The sequence below is a fragment of the Sinocyclocheilus grahami genome, unplaced genomic scaffold (genome assembly GCF_001515645.1).
Source record: "Sinocyclocheilus grahami isolate Dianchi unplaced genomic scaffold, SAMN03320097.WGS_v1.1 scaffold19.1, whole genome shotgun sequence".
NCBI lineage: Eukaryota > Metazoa > Chordata > Actinopteri > Cypriniformes > Cyprinidae > Sinocyclocheilus > Sinocyclocheilus grahami.
Genome location: NW_015505198.1, coordinates 1,192,242 through 1,211,017, shown reverse-complemented (window position 1 = coordinate 1,211,017; position 18,776 = coordinate 1,192,242). Strand labels below are relative to the sequence as shown.

Here is an 18,776-nt window from a genome sequence, read left to right as displayed (position 1 = left end):
CAATGCAGCCAGTATATTATCATAATAAAACAGTAAGTCAAACATATGGAAAAAACTATGTAGTAAAAAAAACTATGTAGTAAAATCTGTTAAGGTTAAGTGTTAGCACTGTACCGCCGTGATGTAAAACATTTAGTTTTACGTGGATATTGGAACACGAGTGAAGTACATAATAAATAATAATTTGCCATTCAAATACATCGCGAATACGGAAACATTTGGTTTTGTGTGGAATTAGAGACCCAACGTTGGTTTCAGTTTCGTTTGAACCTAAATTAATTCGTTTTGGCTTGTCGTTTATATTGCTATAGCTTCTTATATTTTTTATTCTTTAATTATTTTCTAAATACTGTTAATTGAAAGGATTTGTTGTGGAGTGAGGGGAACTAACACTAGCTATGTTTACAGTGTTTATTATAATGTTTGTCAACATTTCGTGTCGGCATTAGGTCTATTTCTGAATGAAATAATAAAATGCAACTTATACGCGACTTGTTTTTTCCCCCCTAAAAAACATTTTTTTATACGCGTAGCATATTTTAACTATGCAGCAAACGTTTTAAATATTTTGATAAATTACTGAAAAAATGTATAATTAAATTACTTTTTAAACCGTTTAATTGATTGTATTAATCGGTCAAAATTCTTACCGTCGGTTAACCGGTTAAAATGAAAATCCCTAATCCACACAGTTTGAGGCATTATATATGCCCATATTACAAGCAAAATGTAATAGTTAGGGTTAAACATTTGTTCAAATGCATAAGCAAGCACTACTAATTATATAAAATATTTGTAAAATATAAATGTTTTTAAATTACTCTGAAAATCAGTATTAGGTCAGTAGCCAATAAACTGTTTATTAACATTACAGTAGCTGTAGTATTTTATTTCAGTTAATGTTCATTTTATTTCAAGTAATGAATATTTAGTTTTACCTAATAATAACAACAACAACAACCCCGCTTTGCACTGGCAGTGCATCACACAAGTTTAACCTCCTTCTCCTAATATCATTTTACATTTTATCTTGAATTTCCACCATCAACTGAAACATTAACTTCTTTAAACCTACATACAAACATACCTACACACACTGAAGACCCCTAGTAGGGCACTGTTTGAAAAGAAATCCGTTATACCATGGAAAATGAAAACGTAAGGTGTGTGACTGTGTCTGCAGTGTGTTTGTGTCTGTGGTTTCCTGTCGCTTTGGCTGCGAGACAATTACATCCTATTGTCACCTGAATCACCTGAAACAAGCGTGCTTTCACAGCCTCCTACTCCTCAAACTGTACACGGCAAGATCTCATCGCTGGAATATTATACACATATCATCAAGCATGACAAGCAATTATGGAAATATGAAAACTGTGGGTTGGTGGTTAAATAATTTCCTGGCACATTCTTTGGGCCAGATCTGACATTGGCAGTATTTAAATGAAAAGACTTAATTTTTAATTGTGAAAACATTAGTGGTCAGGAACAGAGAACTAACCACTAACGATCTGTACAAAGCTTGCATTCAAGACGTGATTGAGTCTTCACATAAACAGACAGGATTCAGATTGGCTGTGTCTTACCAGCTGATGTGGTTGAGTTGCACTGATGTCTCCAGAAGCTGATGGCTGATTTTTGCCTGCTGTGGAGTCGGTTCAGCCTTTCAGCAAGACCTCCCCTACAGAGAGAGATCACAAAGATTCAGTCCCACAGAATCAAAAGAATCAGACCAACAGAACGACTGAATTTGAATTAATCACACAGAATCATTCTAATTCAAACTAATTACTTAGAATCAAATATGAATTAAAATCACACAAAATCAATCCCAGATAATTAAACCTATAGATTCAATCACACCGAATCAGTCATATGGAATCAGTCCCACATAATCATTCATATAGAATATAAAACACACAATCAGACATTCAGAATAACACATGATCACAATCTGAATCAAACCTACTTAATCAATTACACAGAATCAATCATTCAGAATCAAACACACAATCAGTGTGACTGATTCATTTAAACCACCCTGAATCAGTCACACAGAATTAAACCTATAGATTCAGTTAGCCCACAGCATAATCTGTATATGCATTCAATCCCAAGGAATCAGTCACATAACATCAATGGTAAAGAATGAATGAGAAATGTTTATATAAAATTAAATAATGAATCTGGCTGAATCTGCTAGAATCAATCACACAGAATGAGACCGAGAGAATAAACTAGAATCAGTCTCACTGAATCAGCTCCATCAAGAAAATCTATTTGAATCAACTGCATAGAATCAAAGACAGAGAGTGAGTTCCATGGAATCAACCATGGAGAATCAGTTCAAATCAAATGGAATCAATCCCACAGAATAATTTATATAAAATCAAACAAAGGGAATCAATCATAAAGAATAAATCAAATAAAACCAATTAAATGGAATCAGTCGTAAAATCAATCATGAATGAATCCTAAAGAATGAACCCCATGAATTATAGATTAATGATTATAGAGAATCAATCCCCATAGACTCAATAAGAATAAATCCCATAGAATCAATTAGATTCAATCCCATCAAATCAATCACATAAAATTAATAGTAAAGAATATATGAGAATCCTTCCTATTAATCATAGAGAATGAATCTGATTGAATCAACTAGAATTAAGGCATAAATAATCAATAAGAACCTATGTCAATGAATCAGTTCCATATAGAGAGTCAATCTGATTCAACTCCACACAATCAAACCAGAGAATCAATTTCAAGGAATCAATCAAAGAGAATCAATATTCAATTTAATCTATATTCACTGCACATGGAAAACTGATCCATAATTAGCAAAACTTTTTGTCTTTCATAAACCATTATAGGCTTCAATTTGTTACAGGCTTGTTAGCTAAACTACATGCTTATTACCAGAGCAGCTCTGCATGCACTTATTAATGGTCATTTGCTTTATGTTTATGATGTACATGTTTGTGTTTTTACGAGTGGGTGGTAGTTTTTACGTGTGCTATAATTTTTATGTGTATAAAAGCATAATAAAAATATAAAAAGCTACACTCAGGCAAAAGTGTGGACTAGTGGTGGACTAACAAGAGCCAAAAAGAGACACAGCTCCCCCGTGAGAGAACAAACTCGACACATCCTGCCTCTCCCGTTCACAAAATCTGACAAACGACTCATTTATGGTAAAGCATCATGGGCTGGGCTCAGTCTTTAATGGTACACTAGAAAGCAATTGCTGAGTAATATCTGACAAAAGAGCCTTATGCATGCGTTGCTGGTTCTTGTGCGCATAGGAGGAAATACTCTGGTAAATTAAATAAGGTGACAAAAATGAGCAAAGGAAGCCGCTCCTTGATAGCCAATCAAAAACCAAGCTGACCAGGTTTTTACGGTAAGGGTGTGGATGTATTATTAAACTTCTTCACCTAGACTTTGAACCCTTTTGTATCCTGTGTGTTTACACTGATAAGAAACTTCGGGTGAACTTGACGTCACACATTGAAAAAAAAAACCCCAGTAAGAATAAATAACGGTATGAAGGATTACTGCCAGTTAAGACGATAAATCCCAATCATAAAGCCACTGAACTCATAAATTGAGTTCATCTTGCACAGGGTTGCACCGAAATTAAGATTAAGATCCAGGCGCCATAGATCATACCTTTCAAACCTCCTCCTCTTTTTACTCGAGTCCTCTGGGGTCTTGATGCTCTTAGGGGTTTGTTTCTGAGGTGTCTGAAGAATCGCCTGAGCAGATCGGACCCACTCGCTGACCGACTGCCGGCTGGACTCGGCTGCGTCCGCTCTGCTTTCTTCTGGATCTTCATCATTATCATCGTAAGAGGAGTAGTCTGAAATCTGGTTTGGTGACTAAAAAGGAGAGGAGAGTTTTACATGGAGTTATCTGATTTGCTTTTATCCACAGAAGTGTTGTTATTGTTAATTAAAACTATTATTAATTTCCGTTAATCGAAATAAAGTTGAAATAAGACTATAAATAATAAATATTACATAAAAAAAATTTAATAACTTATAATTAAATAACAAAAATTAGAAATGTTGCCTTGGCAACTAACTTTAATTTTAAGTTGAAGTATTAAAATGACTAAAACTGAAATAAAAATAAATTAAAAGTTTAACACAATTATAAAAAAGAAAAGAAGTACATAAAAATAAAATGTGAAAATAAAAGCGAGTTCAAAATATCAATAAACAGTATAATATAGTAAAAAAATTGCATATAAATATTACTTAACACTAATTCAAAGCCACTTACAAATGATGAACAACATATGCAATGAAAGGACATTTTAAGACTATTTAATTTTTTTATTTTAATTTATTTTTTATTATTATTGTTTTTTTTACAAATAAAACGCAATTATAAAATATAAATATTAAATGAAAAACTTTATTTTTTTAACTTTTTAAATTAAAAAAAAATTTAAGTACTAAAATTACTAAAACTGAAATAAAAATAAATTAAAAGCTAAACAGAATGACAAAAAGTGTATATAAAGTTCAAAATATTAATAAAAACAATAAACTTTTGGCACTTACAAATGAGGAGCATCACATGCATGAAAGGACATTTTAACTTGTTCTATTTTGTTCTATTTTATTTTTGGGGTTTTTGCAACTTTTCATTGACAGAAGAGCAGATACAGAAAAATTAATTATTTGAAGAGAGCGAGAGAAGTATGATAAATGGGGATACGATACATGTCAGATTCGAACCTGCACTATCAAGGCTCATGGTCAAATACTAACTGAAGATCTGCAGCCTCTAGTTCAATGTCTGCCTCATAAAGAGCTTCCTTAATGTCTCAAAGTTTGATTATAAAATGAACATTAAAAATGCACACACAGAGTCATAGTAATAAACCCACAGCACAGAGCATCACAAATCTCAATATTGTAAGATGCCAAAAACCTTGAAAAATATTGTGATTGAATGCTTCCAGCACAAAGACTTTCAGGAAAAACACCCTAAGCATTCGACCTTCACAATTAATCTCACAGGTACTCAGTTCTCAAGCTAAATGACGCACACAAAACTCTCAGTCCACAATTACACAAATTATGGGACCTGAATGACACCTCCTGACAGGCTGCCGCCATGCTGTCAAAGTGAAATTACAGACTAAACAGGTGTTCCAAAAAAAACGGCAGCCTGTTTTCACCTTATTCACATGTCATGCTGGGATATGAAAGTAAACAGAGTTTCAAGCTGAGCCTTAAAAATGAACAGAACCTTAAAAAAGTCTTTACAGATGGCTGGGGGCCACCAAAGCAAAGCCAAAAACCTTAAGATCTATGAACCAGTACCTTGTACAACACGATCATCATTCAAACTCACGTTTCACATGGATGCTAGAGAAGAAAATAAGTGAGAAGGGCAAAGGTGGGAAGCTAAAAAACAAGAACTCAATGACCTCTCATTAATTCTATCCTCCTGCACATATCGTAATTCCAAAGGGGCCTTGAAAACACTATCTGGGCATCTGCCTATCCAGCACTGCATTAATTTCAACCTCTGCCCTCTGGAAAAGGCTTGGAATCAGTCTTCTAAAGTACTGCCACTGAACTCTCAATCCACATGCAACTCCCACCCATGCTTCCCACGTACGACACTTGCCTTTTAGTTACTAAATCTAAAATCACCGGCTTTGTGAGTTGCATATTGTTGAACTTGTTAGTGGTGCTTGCTAAGGCAACAATCACTGTTATTATTATTGCTCATACTTAGGTTTAAGGGTTTCTTCAAATAAATAATAAATAGGAGATAAAATAGGCGTAAAAATAAAATGTCATAGACCTACATTCAAAGAAGAGAATATCTAGAAATGTACTGAAACTGGTCTTTAAAAATCACTGCTTGGGGTTAACCCTAACCCTATATTTATTAATTAACTTAAATGACATTAAACCAACTTTTAAAAAAATCTAGTTAAATTTGTATCTAATTATTTTTACTTTATATACATTTTATATAACTTAAAAAGTGTGCAACAGAGATATAAATAGAAATAAGACAAATATCTAACATAGAAATATAATATATATATATAGCTAATCATTAAAAATACCTTAAAAAAATTGCATTATAAAGTGTATTGTTTGTGTGTGTGTGTTTGTGTGTGTGTATATTTGTTTATAAACTATAATGTATTAATATTATATATAGAAATATAATATATAACAAAAAATTATATTCAATAAATCATGTCAATAAATATCAATGTAAACTTTAACGCATTTAAGATTTCAAATATTTAAGTTTTGTTTAATTATATAGTCTTCATTTATAAACAGGAAAATTAAAACTTTTCTGTCTTCCTCATGCTCTGTTTCGGACTGAACACTGGGATATCTATATGTCGCATGCAGATCCTACAGACCTTTGTGAAAATTAAAGAATCGATTCCAAATGCATTATGGGAAAATCTACAAGGCAATCTGAGATGTGACAAGGGACATCCAGCCCTGATAAAGCACACACCCTCAAACAAACAATGGAAAAAGAAAGACAGAAGATACATTCCACAGATAGACCTGAAGATACGACCCGGGCCCGATGATATATGATATATGACTCATTTACCTTAAGACAGGTTGTAAAAGACTGACGTAAAGGGAACGGGAGGGGGTTATGTTTGTGTGTGTGAGCGTTTGTGGTTGCATTGTCACAAACTGGTTTTCTTGTGGAAAAAAATCGGCTGCCTCCTTATCATGTGGAGACACGAACGGCATTCCAGCCCGCCGAACAGCCTACACACTCTTTTATTTGAATCAACTTGACCCTGCAGGGCAGCCTGCCAGCAAACAGTGCACTACGCGCGCTCTCGGTCTTTCTCTCTCTGCGCAGTACACTATGTTCCTGGCCCATGCTCAAAAATGTGCTTACCCTGCACTGGCTCAAAATGAATGGAGGAGTACACAAACTTTTCGCTCTATCAAATCTATCTCACTCCTACTTTTTTTGTCTAATTTAGACACGTCATATAGGGGCAGTTCCCAAACCAGCGGGAACAGGACGGGACCGCTGCGTTATGGAGAGGGATGCCAGGTCACAGAAAAGTGTGTCAACGCCAAGGACGCCCTAGTTTGGTTTGCAATTGCAGGAAAATATACAGGAAATTAATTATAGGTAGAACTGCAGCTGAAATTAATTGAGAAATAAAGCAACATGTGATTAATGTCTCGATGCATGTCTGTCATTTTCCTCTCTTCCTGTAAATGGACACAAAACATTTTTCCTATGAAAGCTGGGCAAGTAAACAATCCGTTTTTTTGTTTTTTTAAACAAATGGTTTCAATCTTGAATCCAGGAAGCGGGGCTGATTTAAAAGACACTTAAAAGGAGGCATGGGAATAAGAGCTAAACATAGATGTGATTTGGAAGAGTTCGAGGCTGACAGACATTTCAGACAGAGATGTTGCAGAATACTTCATGACACCTTGGGAAAATTCTCAACTTACGTTTCAAAGATGCTCTTTTTTTTAATCCAAAAACCGGTCTGTTCTGGTTCTGATGAGAGGGGGGGGAACAAAACTAAACGCACATAATTCTTCCCATATCTTTTGTTGTTGACTTCAAAGATGCTCAATCAAACTCTCTGGTATTTTGGCACAAATTCATCTTTCACTTGGTAAAGCTAGACAAATTATATAGATGTCAACATGAATAGTTGTAATATCATTGCGCCTGCTGCACCCATAGTACGGCAGCAAAGTTCCTTGATTATTACGCCGGAATGAGAGTATAGATCCTAGCCACATCGGCCTAGAAAATCGCAACTTTTAATTTTCCGTCAGTCTTAGTACACGATGTAACTACAGAAGAGTTAAGTTTTAAATAGGAAAAATATAGAAACTCTTTGGTCATTTTTGAGCGAGATGCTAATGGTCTAATCAGATTCAATGATCTATGCTAAGCTACAGCTAAAAGTGCTACCGCCAGACCCGGAGATCGGCTGAATGGATTCGAAAACGGTAAAACTCAACTGTTTAACTCTAGGGGAGTTGGAAAATTAGCCTATTTTCAAAAATAGTGGAGTGTTCCTTTAAGGTGCAGCAAACCACTGATCTAGATTTTTAAGGTTCCTTGACCGAAATGATTCAGAGTACCATTTCTAAAGAATCTTTAAAGTTTTTTTTTTCTCCCCAATGACAAAGAACATTCTGGAGTGTTCTCAAATTATTAACTGGATCTGCGCCACATGACCAGACTAAACTACAAGGAAAAATCTTTAAATGTTGTGATGTGATGCCTTCCAACTACTCCAACTATTAATAAGTCAAATCAAAGCTGTGTTTATGCACTGCTTCCACATGACAAATTTGCCTAACACTGCCCTTCCAGGAAGCTGAAGAACTATCTAGTCTGGACAAAATTACAGTCTATGACAGTAACTGTGAATTGTACCATTATGACAATAAGACGCATCATGCTGAATTATGATAATCATGGTCAAAGATCATCAGATCATGATGTCATTGCTGATTGCGGATATACAGTATTTTAAAGGGGTCATATGATGCGATTTCAATTTTTCCTTTCTCTTTGGAGTGTTACAAGCTCTTGGTGCATAAAGAAGATCTGTAAAGTTGCAAAGACTAAAGTCTCAAATCCAAAGAGATATTCTTTATAAAAGTTAAGAGTCAGCCACGCCTACCTAAAACGGCTCGTTCTAACACGCCTCCACATGTCTATGTCACTGTGTGGGAAGATTTGCATAACGCTGCCCAAATGTTCACGCAAAGAAAGAAGGTGTAACTTTTATTCTCGCTGTAGTATTGTTGCTGCCGCCATGTCGTGAAGGCACTGTGTGTTTCGTTGTGAAAGCGAAACTACTTTGTTTGGCCTTCCAAAAGAGGACGATATCCGTTTCATCATGCCTAGAGCTGATCAGTGCTGGTCGCTGAGGAAATACATCAACTTCGCGCTGTGGATCACCGGATCGGCTTTCACTGAGTTATTCCGGCATTATTTACCTTTTATACCTTTATGCAATTTAAATACTAAAGTCATTTCATGTGTCACATGGAAAGTAATATGACAACATTTGATCTTTTATTCAGATGACTTGAGTGAGACATGTACTCAACAAAATGTCAAATATTAATAAACTAATACCAAGAAAGGTTGCAAATATATATTCAGGCCAAAGGTTAGTCCTAAAAGGAGCAGGGACATTGAGAACCCTGATGAAAGCTTAAGACGTCTAGTTTGAGGAATCATAGCGCCCCCTAGTGAGCAACAGTGCAATATATTTTCTCTTTTAATACATTTTTTTTCTCCCCATTCTAAAACATGAGTTTAAAGTTAATATGAAAGCTATTTAATATATGTACAATTATTCTGCCAATGTAAAGATAAAACATACTTACCACAACTGGATTTAGAAAGTCAATATGTTCTTTTGAATCTGAATTTTCCTCCTCTATCTCACTGTCTGAATCAATCGAGGGCAGGTCATCTGTCTCTGAGGGCAAAAGCAGCAGGTAATCAGGATTAAATAACAAGCCACTGCATATTAAACTACAGTTATGAACAGCCAGAACAGATGGTTTGATTGGACGAGAGTATTTTTACATCATTCCACATTCTTGATCGCATTTGGCAAGTAATAATTACACTACACTTGTTGAGTAACATGTACTTTAATACTCTTTAACTGAGAAACAATGAGGAATATCGTTATAAGGGAATCAAAAAGAGACATTATTTACTACAATGGTGCGAAACTCTGTTTTATTCAAAATTACTCTGTCATATAAGCACCTGCATAATTTATCATTTGGGATTTCATCTGATGTTTTATAAATCAGGATGTGTATTTCAAACAGAATGAATTTCCCCCTAAAAAAAAAAATGTATTTAATGTTTTTATTTGCATTTAGAATTTTACAGTTGTAATGTTAGATTTATAATTTTCAAATATATTTAAAATAATTTTCACACACATTTTCCACACACAAATGTAATTATATAAGGCAATTTTCAGTAATTATACAGCCATAAATTCCATAAGCATTTTTGCTAGAAAACACTTTTATTATCATTTAACCTGAAAAAAATGTCTAACCTTAACCTGATAAAAATGCTGACTAGCAGAATTCACAACTACATTTCAAACTGTGCAAAGCAAAAATATGCAAAAAGTATCAAAATGCTGTAATATTCGTCCCAGTCCAGTGGGCAATCCATATTGTTAAGCCCTGATATCATGGGCCAAATTAAGCTCCTGAAAGATTCATTCACATTACTACCAAAAATGTCTCTGTTCTTACCTACACCAGTGCTGAACATCCGCAGACTTCTGCAAGAATCAACAGGATGTTGTTTGTGTGCTCTGGGCGGCTGTGGTGCCTGTGTGACAGTCAGTCGAGGAGGAGGATGACTATCACCGTCTGATTCTTCCTCCTCACTGGAGCTCCAGGCAATGTGCACTGGTTCATCTGTGCCAGCATCCCCATTGCCTTAAACGAATACTTTTGTTCAGCAAGGATGCATTAAACTGATCAAAAGTGACAGCAAGGGCATTTATAATTTTATGTAGGATTTCTATTTCAAACAATGCTGTTCTTTTGAACTTTCCATTCATCAAAGAAACTGTATCATAGTTTCCACAAAAATATTAAGAAGTGCAACTGCTTTCAACAATACAAATAATCAGAAATGTTTCTTGAGCAGCAAATCAGCATATTAGAATGATTTCTGAAGGATCATGGGACACTAAAGGCTCATCATGTGACACAGCATTACTATGAATTGCACAATTTATGGATTGATCAATCTGTTGTATTACCAGTAACAGGCGTCAGAGCCACTTTACGTGCATTTCTGCTCTTCTCTGATGTTTGCAGCTTCTGAAACACAAACACGTGATGTTCAGTGCATCTTTAACAGACTGACAGCATTACATACATCTACTGTAACACACCTGAATGACAGAGGTGTCCAGGAAACTGTCCCCACATCTCTCCCAGGACTTTGTGGCAGGCGTGGATGTTCTGGCAGATGCTTTTCCTGCCTTTTTGAAAGTGTCTTTCACATCGTCTGGGAATAGCACACACCTCATGTCCAGGTTTCTCTTCCGCTGAACACACAAACACACATTAAAATTAATTAATCAACAATAATATATACACATAAAAAAAAAAAAAATACATATATATATATTAGTGCTGTCAAACGATTAATTGTGATTAATCGCATCCAAAATAAAAGTTTTTGTTTACATAATATGTGTATACAGAGTACATTAACTATGTATATATAAATACAAACACATGCATGTATATATTTAAGAAAAATAAGTAATGTTTATACATTAAATATATTTATATATAATATAAAATATAAGAATATAAATATATAAATGTATATACATGTAAATATTTTCAAAATATATACTGTATGTCTGTATTTTTATATATGCATAATAATATACACAGTACACACATATTATGTAAACAAAAACTTTTATTTTGGATGCGATTAATCGCGATTAATCATTTGACAGCACTAATATGCATATGTATATATATAGAGAGAGAGAGTTTATTTTCTTTTAGTAATTGATTTTAATTTTGTTAATCTAGACAAAGAGTTGCCACTTTGTAAAATATAAAGAAGTAAAATATGAGTAGGTGTGTCCAAATATTTGACTGATAAGTACATATTCATATATTGGTCTCTTTAATTGTTCTCTTTTCCTAGCTCATGTGATTTATATTTCTACTGCGTGTTGTAATGATGTGTAGTGGATAATAACACTTCGACTGGACTGTCAATAGAAATATACAACTGGTTCTCACAAACATCTGAAACGCATTAAAAGTTTAAGAAAACCTGTAAACAAAGTGTTTATTGATCGCTTACCTTGCCCATGATGTTAAGTAAATGTTCTACGACTTTATTTTCCTCAAATAGGGCTTATTTCCTAATTAAATAATAACTGTTTACATCGTTGTACTGTAGTTCACTCAAACCCAGCAGTTTCTTCTTCGGTTCGTCTCTCCCGCTCTTTTAGTTCGTGACGCTGCGCGCTACTGACACCTGGCGGCCAGAGACGTTTTGAGCACAAGATGGATGAAATGATTTCACAATGGTTTTTAACTTTAAAAAAAAAAAAAAAAAAATAGTATTATAAAACCGTCTCTTTTTGTCAAAGAAAATCATACTCTGTCCTCTTAAGACTCTTTATTTATATGAAAAAATAAAAACACACTACGATAACTGAAAAATTATAAACCTAATGTTCCTTTTCCGTAAAATATGTTAACTTGTGCGATTTGTCAAATATTTGAAAAAGCAATTCAAAGTAAAATTCGTGTCCAGACCTGAAACTTACAGCACGCTGAAGGAGTTTCAAAAGTTTTGAATGTAGATTTCCTTTATATTAACGACCAACGTCGAACATTTGGCGATACAGAAGTCTTCTGTCTCGTTTAATTTACATAAAATCATATTACCCTAACTAAATCATAATAAAAACAAAAGATTTATTCCTTTTGAAAGTAAAAGGGTTTTTATTAGGGCAAGTCTATCATATCTCCAGAGATTATAAACAGCAAGTTAAACATACAAAAAACATTTAACATTTTTTTTTTCTTTTCGTTTTTATTAAATATGTAAAAAGCAGGTCAAGTTATTCACAAATAAAATGCAAACATGCAACACATTTGGGGAATGCATAAGGGGAGATACTGCGAGGGCAATAAAAAGAAAAACATTGTCTATTTATAATTATTAACAGTACATATGTTTACATTCCTTTTCATTGTACACAATAATAAATGACATAAGCGTTGACCTGTGGAGAATATTGACGAGTATGAGGAGATCACCAGAATGCGGTTTTCCGTTCAGAAGACCTGTGCTTTAGAACAAGTTAACAAAAAAAATCAAGATGCATCGTTTTCTTCAGATGACGGCTGTTTTGTTTTTTTTACTGTACATATAAAGTAAAACATGTTTAGACGTAGAATACGGATTGCACAGTTCAAATGAAACGCTTCCCATCAAACACTGTGATTGGCTTCCACCTCTGTGAAGCTGAGACACATTTAACCAAAAAAAAATTGAGTAGATTTCATTTAACATGGTGAAAAATTGAGCTACGTTTCCAAATGAATCACATGGGTTTATAATACCAGTATGCATTAGGTTATAACGCAGAACTTTCCATGGTAACCGATAGTTAATCTTCTGAAGGAATCTATCATGAGGTGATATTTCACAAAAGGTACCGGTGGCTCTTTGAGCTACTCTTATTGCAATATTTTAAAATGTAATGGTTCAATCTTAAAACATTAACAGCTTAAGGAATAAAAAAGGTCAATTCGCCTTCATCGGTGCGGTGAGATGAAAAACAGCAGGTGGAAACGCCAACAGGCTTCAGTTAAAGTAAAAACCGAATGGAGTTGATGCGCAGTGGTTGTTAACACGGGCTTCACACGAACAACACTCACCAATTAAGCTGCTGTTGGATGACATGTTCATAATAGTCATGATGCAATTAAACAGGGCTTCAAAATGAACAAAAAAAAAAAAAGACACGTGAGAAATAAACCGTCATGAGTTGGAGGAAATGAACCCAAAAGCAGTTTTCTGACTGAGTGCATGTATGTTCAGGTGTCTGTTTGATTGACAGCTGTTCAGTATTCGTCCTGCGTGTCGTCAGGGACGTCCTCCTCCTGAGCCGGAGCCTCGTGTTCCTCTCCGCCTGCCTCCTGTACAAACAGCCGTTTGTTGTTAGTTATGTTTAAGGATCTTGTCATATTAGATAGTCAGTTTGTCTGTTATGAACCATGAAAAAACTGACTACGTATGAAGCACTTGATCTGAAGGGTTATATCACAAGAAACAAGATCAACAACACAGCAGAAAAGGGTCTTTTAGAAATCATAGCTATGATGCCACAACTGAAGAGTACATTGATTATTACCAATAAGTTGTACATCTATTCAGTACTGAATGATCATTTGAACTAGAGTAGCAGAACGAAGCATGTTAAAAATAACAGGTCTTTTTTTTTTTTTTTTATTTATTTTTTTTTTTTAAATAGCCTGTACAATTCTAAATGGGTTAAAAAATAATTATGAAAATTTTAATGATGGCCACTTTTTGGCCTTGACCTAAATCATAAGTGGACGTCAGGGGGGAAACGCAGTGTAAGTGTAGAATATGACCCCTTTTAAGGTGGGAAGAAAGAAAAAAAAGAAAACGAAATAATAAAGGTCTGTTTTATTCAAACAAAAAAGAAAATATTAATAAATGATAAAACAATAAATAATACTAATAATAAATGGGATGATGCTTTGTTAAAAGAAGAGCAGAAAAAGTTATTTAAATAGGTTTGATGTATTAAAAGAACATTAAAATAGTAGTAGTGGTAATAATAATAATATTAATAATAATAATCTGTGAACAGTTTTAAGTTTTTATTCAAAGAAAGAAAAAAAAAAGAGTGGAAATAATATATAAATACATTAAAAAACAAACAGGTGAGACATCTTATTAAAATAATAATAAATTGTGTTTCATTAAAAATAAAAAGTACTATAAATAAATAATAAATTGTGTGTTTTATTAAAAATAAAAAAGTACTATAAATAAATAAGAATGAAGGAATGAATACAGTTTGCTGAAAAAGAACTTGAAGCACTAACCTGGTCGTCTGCAGAGTACAGCACCTCCATGAGTCTCTCCACGAAGGGCCCGTTGTCCTGGCCCTGCTCCTGACACAACAGCTCCACCTCTCTCAGCTTCCCAAAGTAGAAATCTCGCTCCTTCTCCACTCCTTCTAGTGCTAGCTTTAATGTATTGAGCTGCAGCAGAGGAGAGACGCAAGAGTTACCAATGACATAAAACACCGTCAATAGACAGTAAAAGCTGGTTATTGCTTTGGTAGACATGCTTCTAAACTACATAAATCTCCACTGAATATATACACTTCCTGATACCATATTTGATTGGTCAAAAAAAGGGAGTTTACCTTGCTTTTATGGTTGTAATCCCCCCTCCCAAAAAAAGTGCCCAAGTGCCCAAAAGTGCTAAGTCAACTAGCTTTTAGGTCACGAGGTTCCCAAAAAATGCTTTCTACTGGTCAACCTGTCTGCTCACAGTCTATGCTGTTATAAGAACATCTATAAAGGGGTCTATGATGTTGTAAGAATGTCTAGGTAGATGCCTATTATGTCATAAGGACATTTAGGAAGATATCAGTGTTTAGAAATCTAATTGCAATATTTTTGATAAAAATTGCAATGTAATGCAATAAAATACCAATATAGTTACATAATAATTATAAAGTATTATTACTACTACTGCTACAAAATACAAAAATAAACAAAAATATATATTTATTGTAAAATCAAGAAATAAGAAGCATTACTACTGTAATGTGTCACTGTATAATAAACAAAAGAGCATTTGAAAAATATTTCTAATTTCATTTTACATAACCATAATATTTCAATAGCGCCATATGCTAATATATGATTAAAAAGGACAAATATCTGCTCATATATATATATATATTTTTTTTTTATATATATAAATTAATAAACTCTTATGTTCAATTAAAAAAAAAAAGTAAAAAAAAAAAAAAAAAGCAATTTCATTAAATTTTGCATGTCAAGTAAATGCATCTTGATTTAAAGATGTTTAGATCTTTATATTGGAAAACAAGACAAAAACACTGACAAACATATACATTTTTTGTATTTAATGCCATAACGCCAAATTTAAGATCTTTTAAAAGCTTATTTTGTTAATTAAGACTTTTTATTTTTAAGACCTGCAGAAACCCCGGTCTTCTAATATGCTCTACTAATAAATGTCATGGTTTTGTTCAGCATTTATAACCATTATGTTCTTGATAGCTCGTCTATTTAAAGATTTGAATAGCGTTAGGGATGTCCACCTGATCGTTTAGTTGTGTTACTTGAGCTTCCAGCTCCTTCTCTCCTTTAGCGGGTGTCGCTGACATAACAGGGATCTTTTTGGCAGAGGAGGGTCGGGAAGTGGAGGTGGAGGTGGAGGATTTAGGGGTTGAACTGGTTGATCTAGTAGCTCCTGCACACAAGTTAACGGATGCCATGATGCAATTTAGTAGATGCCAAATGCCAATTGATTAATGATGATTATAAATAAACAATGTCCCAGGCAGCCCAACAGACCTGCGGTGGGAGAGCTGGCGGCATGCTGGGATTTCTTTGGCAGGTTGAAGATCTGCTCGCCGGGATCTGGAGGGGGAATGGCATCCTGGCCTTGTCTAGCCTGCACCGGGTCGTACTCCTTCCCGTCGTAGTTGGCGTCGAAGAACTTCTTGAACCACTGAATGAAGTCCAGGTTGTCTTGAAACCGTCCCTTGACGAGCTTCTCTACAGGGATGATCTAAGCGGAAAGGAAACACGATGTGAGTGTAAATGTGAAGAAATTACATTACACATAACAAATACAGAGTTAAATTATGGGTTCACAAAGTGGTGTCAAATTAAAATTAATTATTATAAAATAAAATATTTAATTTATCTGCATGTCATGTGACCGTTAATTGACAAAGACCTGCAAATACCTGAAGGTGTTATTAAATTATTCAAATACACATTTAAAATCAAGTAAACTTCATATAAAAATTCCAGAAATTTCAGGTCAAAGGGATTCAGCTGAAAGAAAAAAAATTATAATAATTTATGAATCCCTGATTAAATGATTATTTAAAATGATACATGTGATTTTTTTTATTGCGTGCATTAAAAATATATTTTATTGCATGCATTAAGAAAGTCTCCATCCGTCAGATATCACTAAAATAATTGTCCTAAAAACCTGCCTGGAATTAAAAAAAATTATGTAAATATAAAAAAATAAAAAATATTGTGGCTTCTAGCAAATCAGAAACATTTTCTGCATATCAATCATTTTGCACATTTGGATTTATTTTTTTTTTTATCAGATTTTGATGCCTTTGGAGGGTGTGTGGTTGAAAATTGGTTGGAATTGCTTACAGTTTGAGGTATAATAACTGGTTATATGCATTAGGTTTAATAAAACAACATCAACCTTTTATACAACAACAAATATGGAAAAAAAATTTAAATGATAGCACTAAATGAATTACAAGGCTAAACAGTAGAACCAGGTCTAACGCTTAAAATTTTCAATTTATTTGCATTAAATAGTAAATATATTTAATAAATGTATACAATTATTACAACTAGGGATGCACCAATACCACTTCTTCCAGTACTCGCCCGATACCGATACTTTTATTTTTGGTACTTGCCAATACCGAGTACCGATTCCAATATTTTTTATTGCATTTGTAAATTTTTCAAATATTGGGTACAGAAACCAAAAGAGTACGTATAATGTTAGTTGGTTAACTATTTATCAAATAGATACAGTCAAACCAAAATGTATTCAGACACCTTCAACATTTCTCCCATTATCACAGTTTATTCGCTATAGTTTAGAAAATGGTAATAAAATATAACAAGAACTCAGAGTTAAACTGTGTCAGAACAAATTCAGCTTGATAATGTTAGATAACTTTGATAGAAAGGTATGTAATGGATTACAATCAACCAAAAATTAGACAGCTGTTAGTATGACAGTATTTACACAACTATCTAAACTTAGCCAGGCTCGCACTACAGGAGTTTTAAAATCCTAACAGATTATGAAATCTGGTTGCAGCACACACAAGGAGAATCTTTTCAGATTATCTTCTCTCAAATCTTAAACATGCACACACTACAAGATTTGAACATCATGACGCATCACACACTACAAGATATTATTAAGATTATCATGCCAGAGGGAGCGCCTCACGTGATCGCCTCGTGACCAGAGGCGTGTCTACGTGGTCGCCAGGGGTGGCACCGGACCCCCCCCTGAAATCTGGCTGGCCACCCAGACTCCCCCTGCTACCCCCGTACACGTTCAAAACTGAGGCGATTTCACTCCAGCGCTTCTCTTTCTCCTTATGGGTGTGATACGTTTTCGACACATTATACAGACAGTCGTGTTACTACAAAACATCAAGAAGCGGTTTCCTCCGTGTCCACTATCCAATGGAGCCGTACAGCAGCCGTTTTGCTGTCGCGCATTGGCTATTGTGAAAGTACTGACGTAATCATATAGCCGTCATCATCACGATTTCAATCCTAAATATCAAACATGTTTGATATGATCGGGGAGGCCCTGATTTGTGTGCGAGCAGATCGGGAGGTGCAAGATTCGATCTGTGAACGCCTCACATTAGCAGATAATCCGTGCCGAACATTGGGACTGATCGAGGTGCTCGACAAGATTTTTGCTCCGATTCTCGGGAGGGGGAAATCGGGGCTAAATCGGGCTAAAAATCCTGTAGTGTGAGCCAGGCTTTAGTCGGGCAACCCTTAGTCTCAATGACAGCATATAGTCTCCTGGGCATGCTGGCACCCAGCTTCATGCAAACCTCAACTTCAATTATTTTTCCCAGACTCGGTCTGAATAAAATTTGGTCCCAAATTTGTATCAGTTTTACTGGTAGTCCACTGTATGAAGATATTTTGGGTATAATATATATCACAGTTTACTTTATTTTGCTATCCTAACATAAATGAACTATAGTGTCCTGCACCCACTAGTAAAAAAATATATAAAAAATTATATCTGGTCTCTGAATAATTTTTGGTTTGATTGTATATCCTTTGGTTATTTTCACACTTAATTATGCCCATTAAAATGTATTTTACAAGTTT

General features: G+C 34.4%; 2 protein-coding genes across 3 annotated transcripts in view; both read right to left on the bottom strand.

Moving 5' to 3' along the window:
- Window positions 1-1,563: 1,563 nt before the first annotated feature.
- Window positions 1,564-12,057, bottom strand: LOC107555270 (DNA repair-scaffolding protein-like). The gene is made up of 7 exons (XM_016238022.1): window positions 11,902-12,057; window positions 10,961-11,116; window positions 10,826-10,886; window positions 10,308-10,496; window positions 9,405-9,499; window positions 3,673-3,881; window positions 1,564-1,678 (listed from the first exon to the last, which is right to left on the bottom strand). The coding sequence occupies exons 1-7, from the start codon at window positions 11,908-11,910 to the stop codon at window positions 1,564-1,566; spliced, it is 834 nt and encodes a 277-aa protein (XP_016093508.1). The 5' UTR covers window positions 11,911-12,057.
- Window positions 12,058-12,964: 907 nt separating this feature from the next.
- The window catches only part of mapre2 (microtubule-associated protein, RP/EB family, member 2), a 16,467-nt gene continuing 10,655 nt past the window's right edge, over window positions 12,965-18,776 (bottom strand). For both annotated transcript variants that reach the window (XM_016237241.1, XM_016237235.1), the window contains exons 4-7: window positions 16,206-16,422; window positions 15,950-16,101; window positions 14,694-14,852; window positions 12,965-13,754 (exon numbers count right to left, since the gene is read on the bottom strand). In XM_016237241.1, coding sequence (XP_016092727.1) covers window positions 13,680-13,754; window positions 14,694-14,852; window positions 15,950-16,101; window positions 16,206-16,422 — 603 coding nt within the window. In that variant the 3' untranslated portion in view covers window positions 12,965-13,679. The remainder of the gene's footprint in view (window positions 13,755-14,693; window positions 14,853-15,949; window positions 16,102-16,205; window positions 16,423-18,776) is intronic.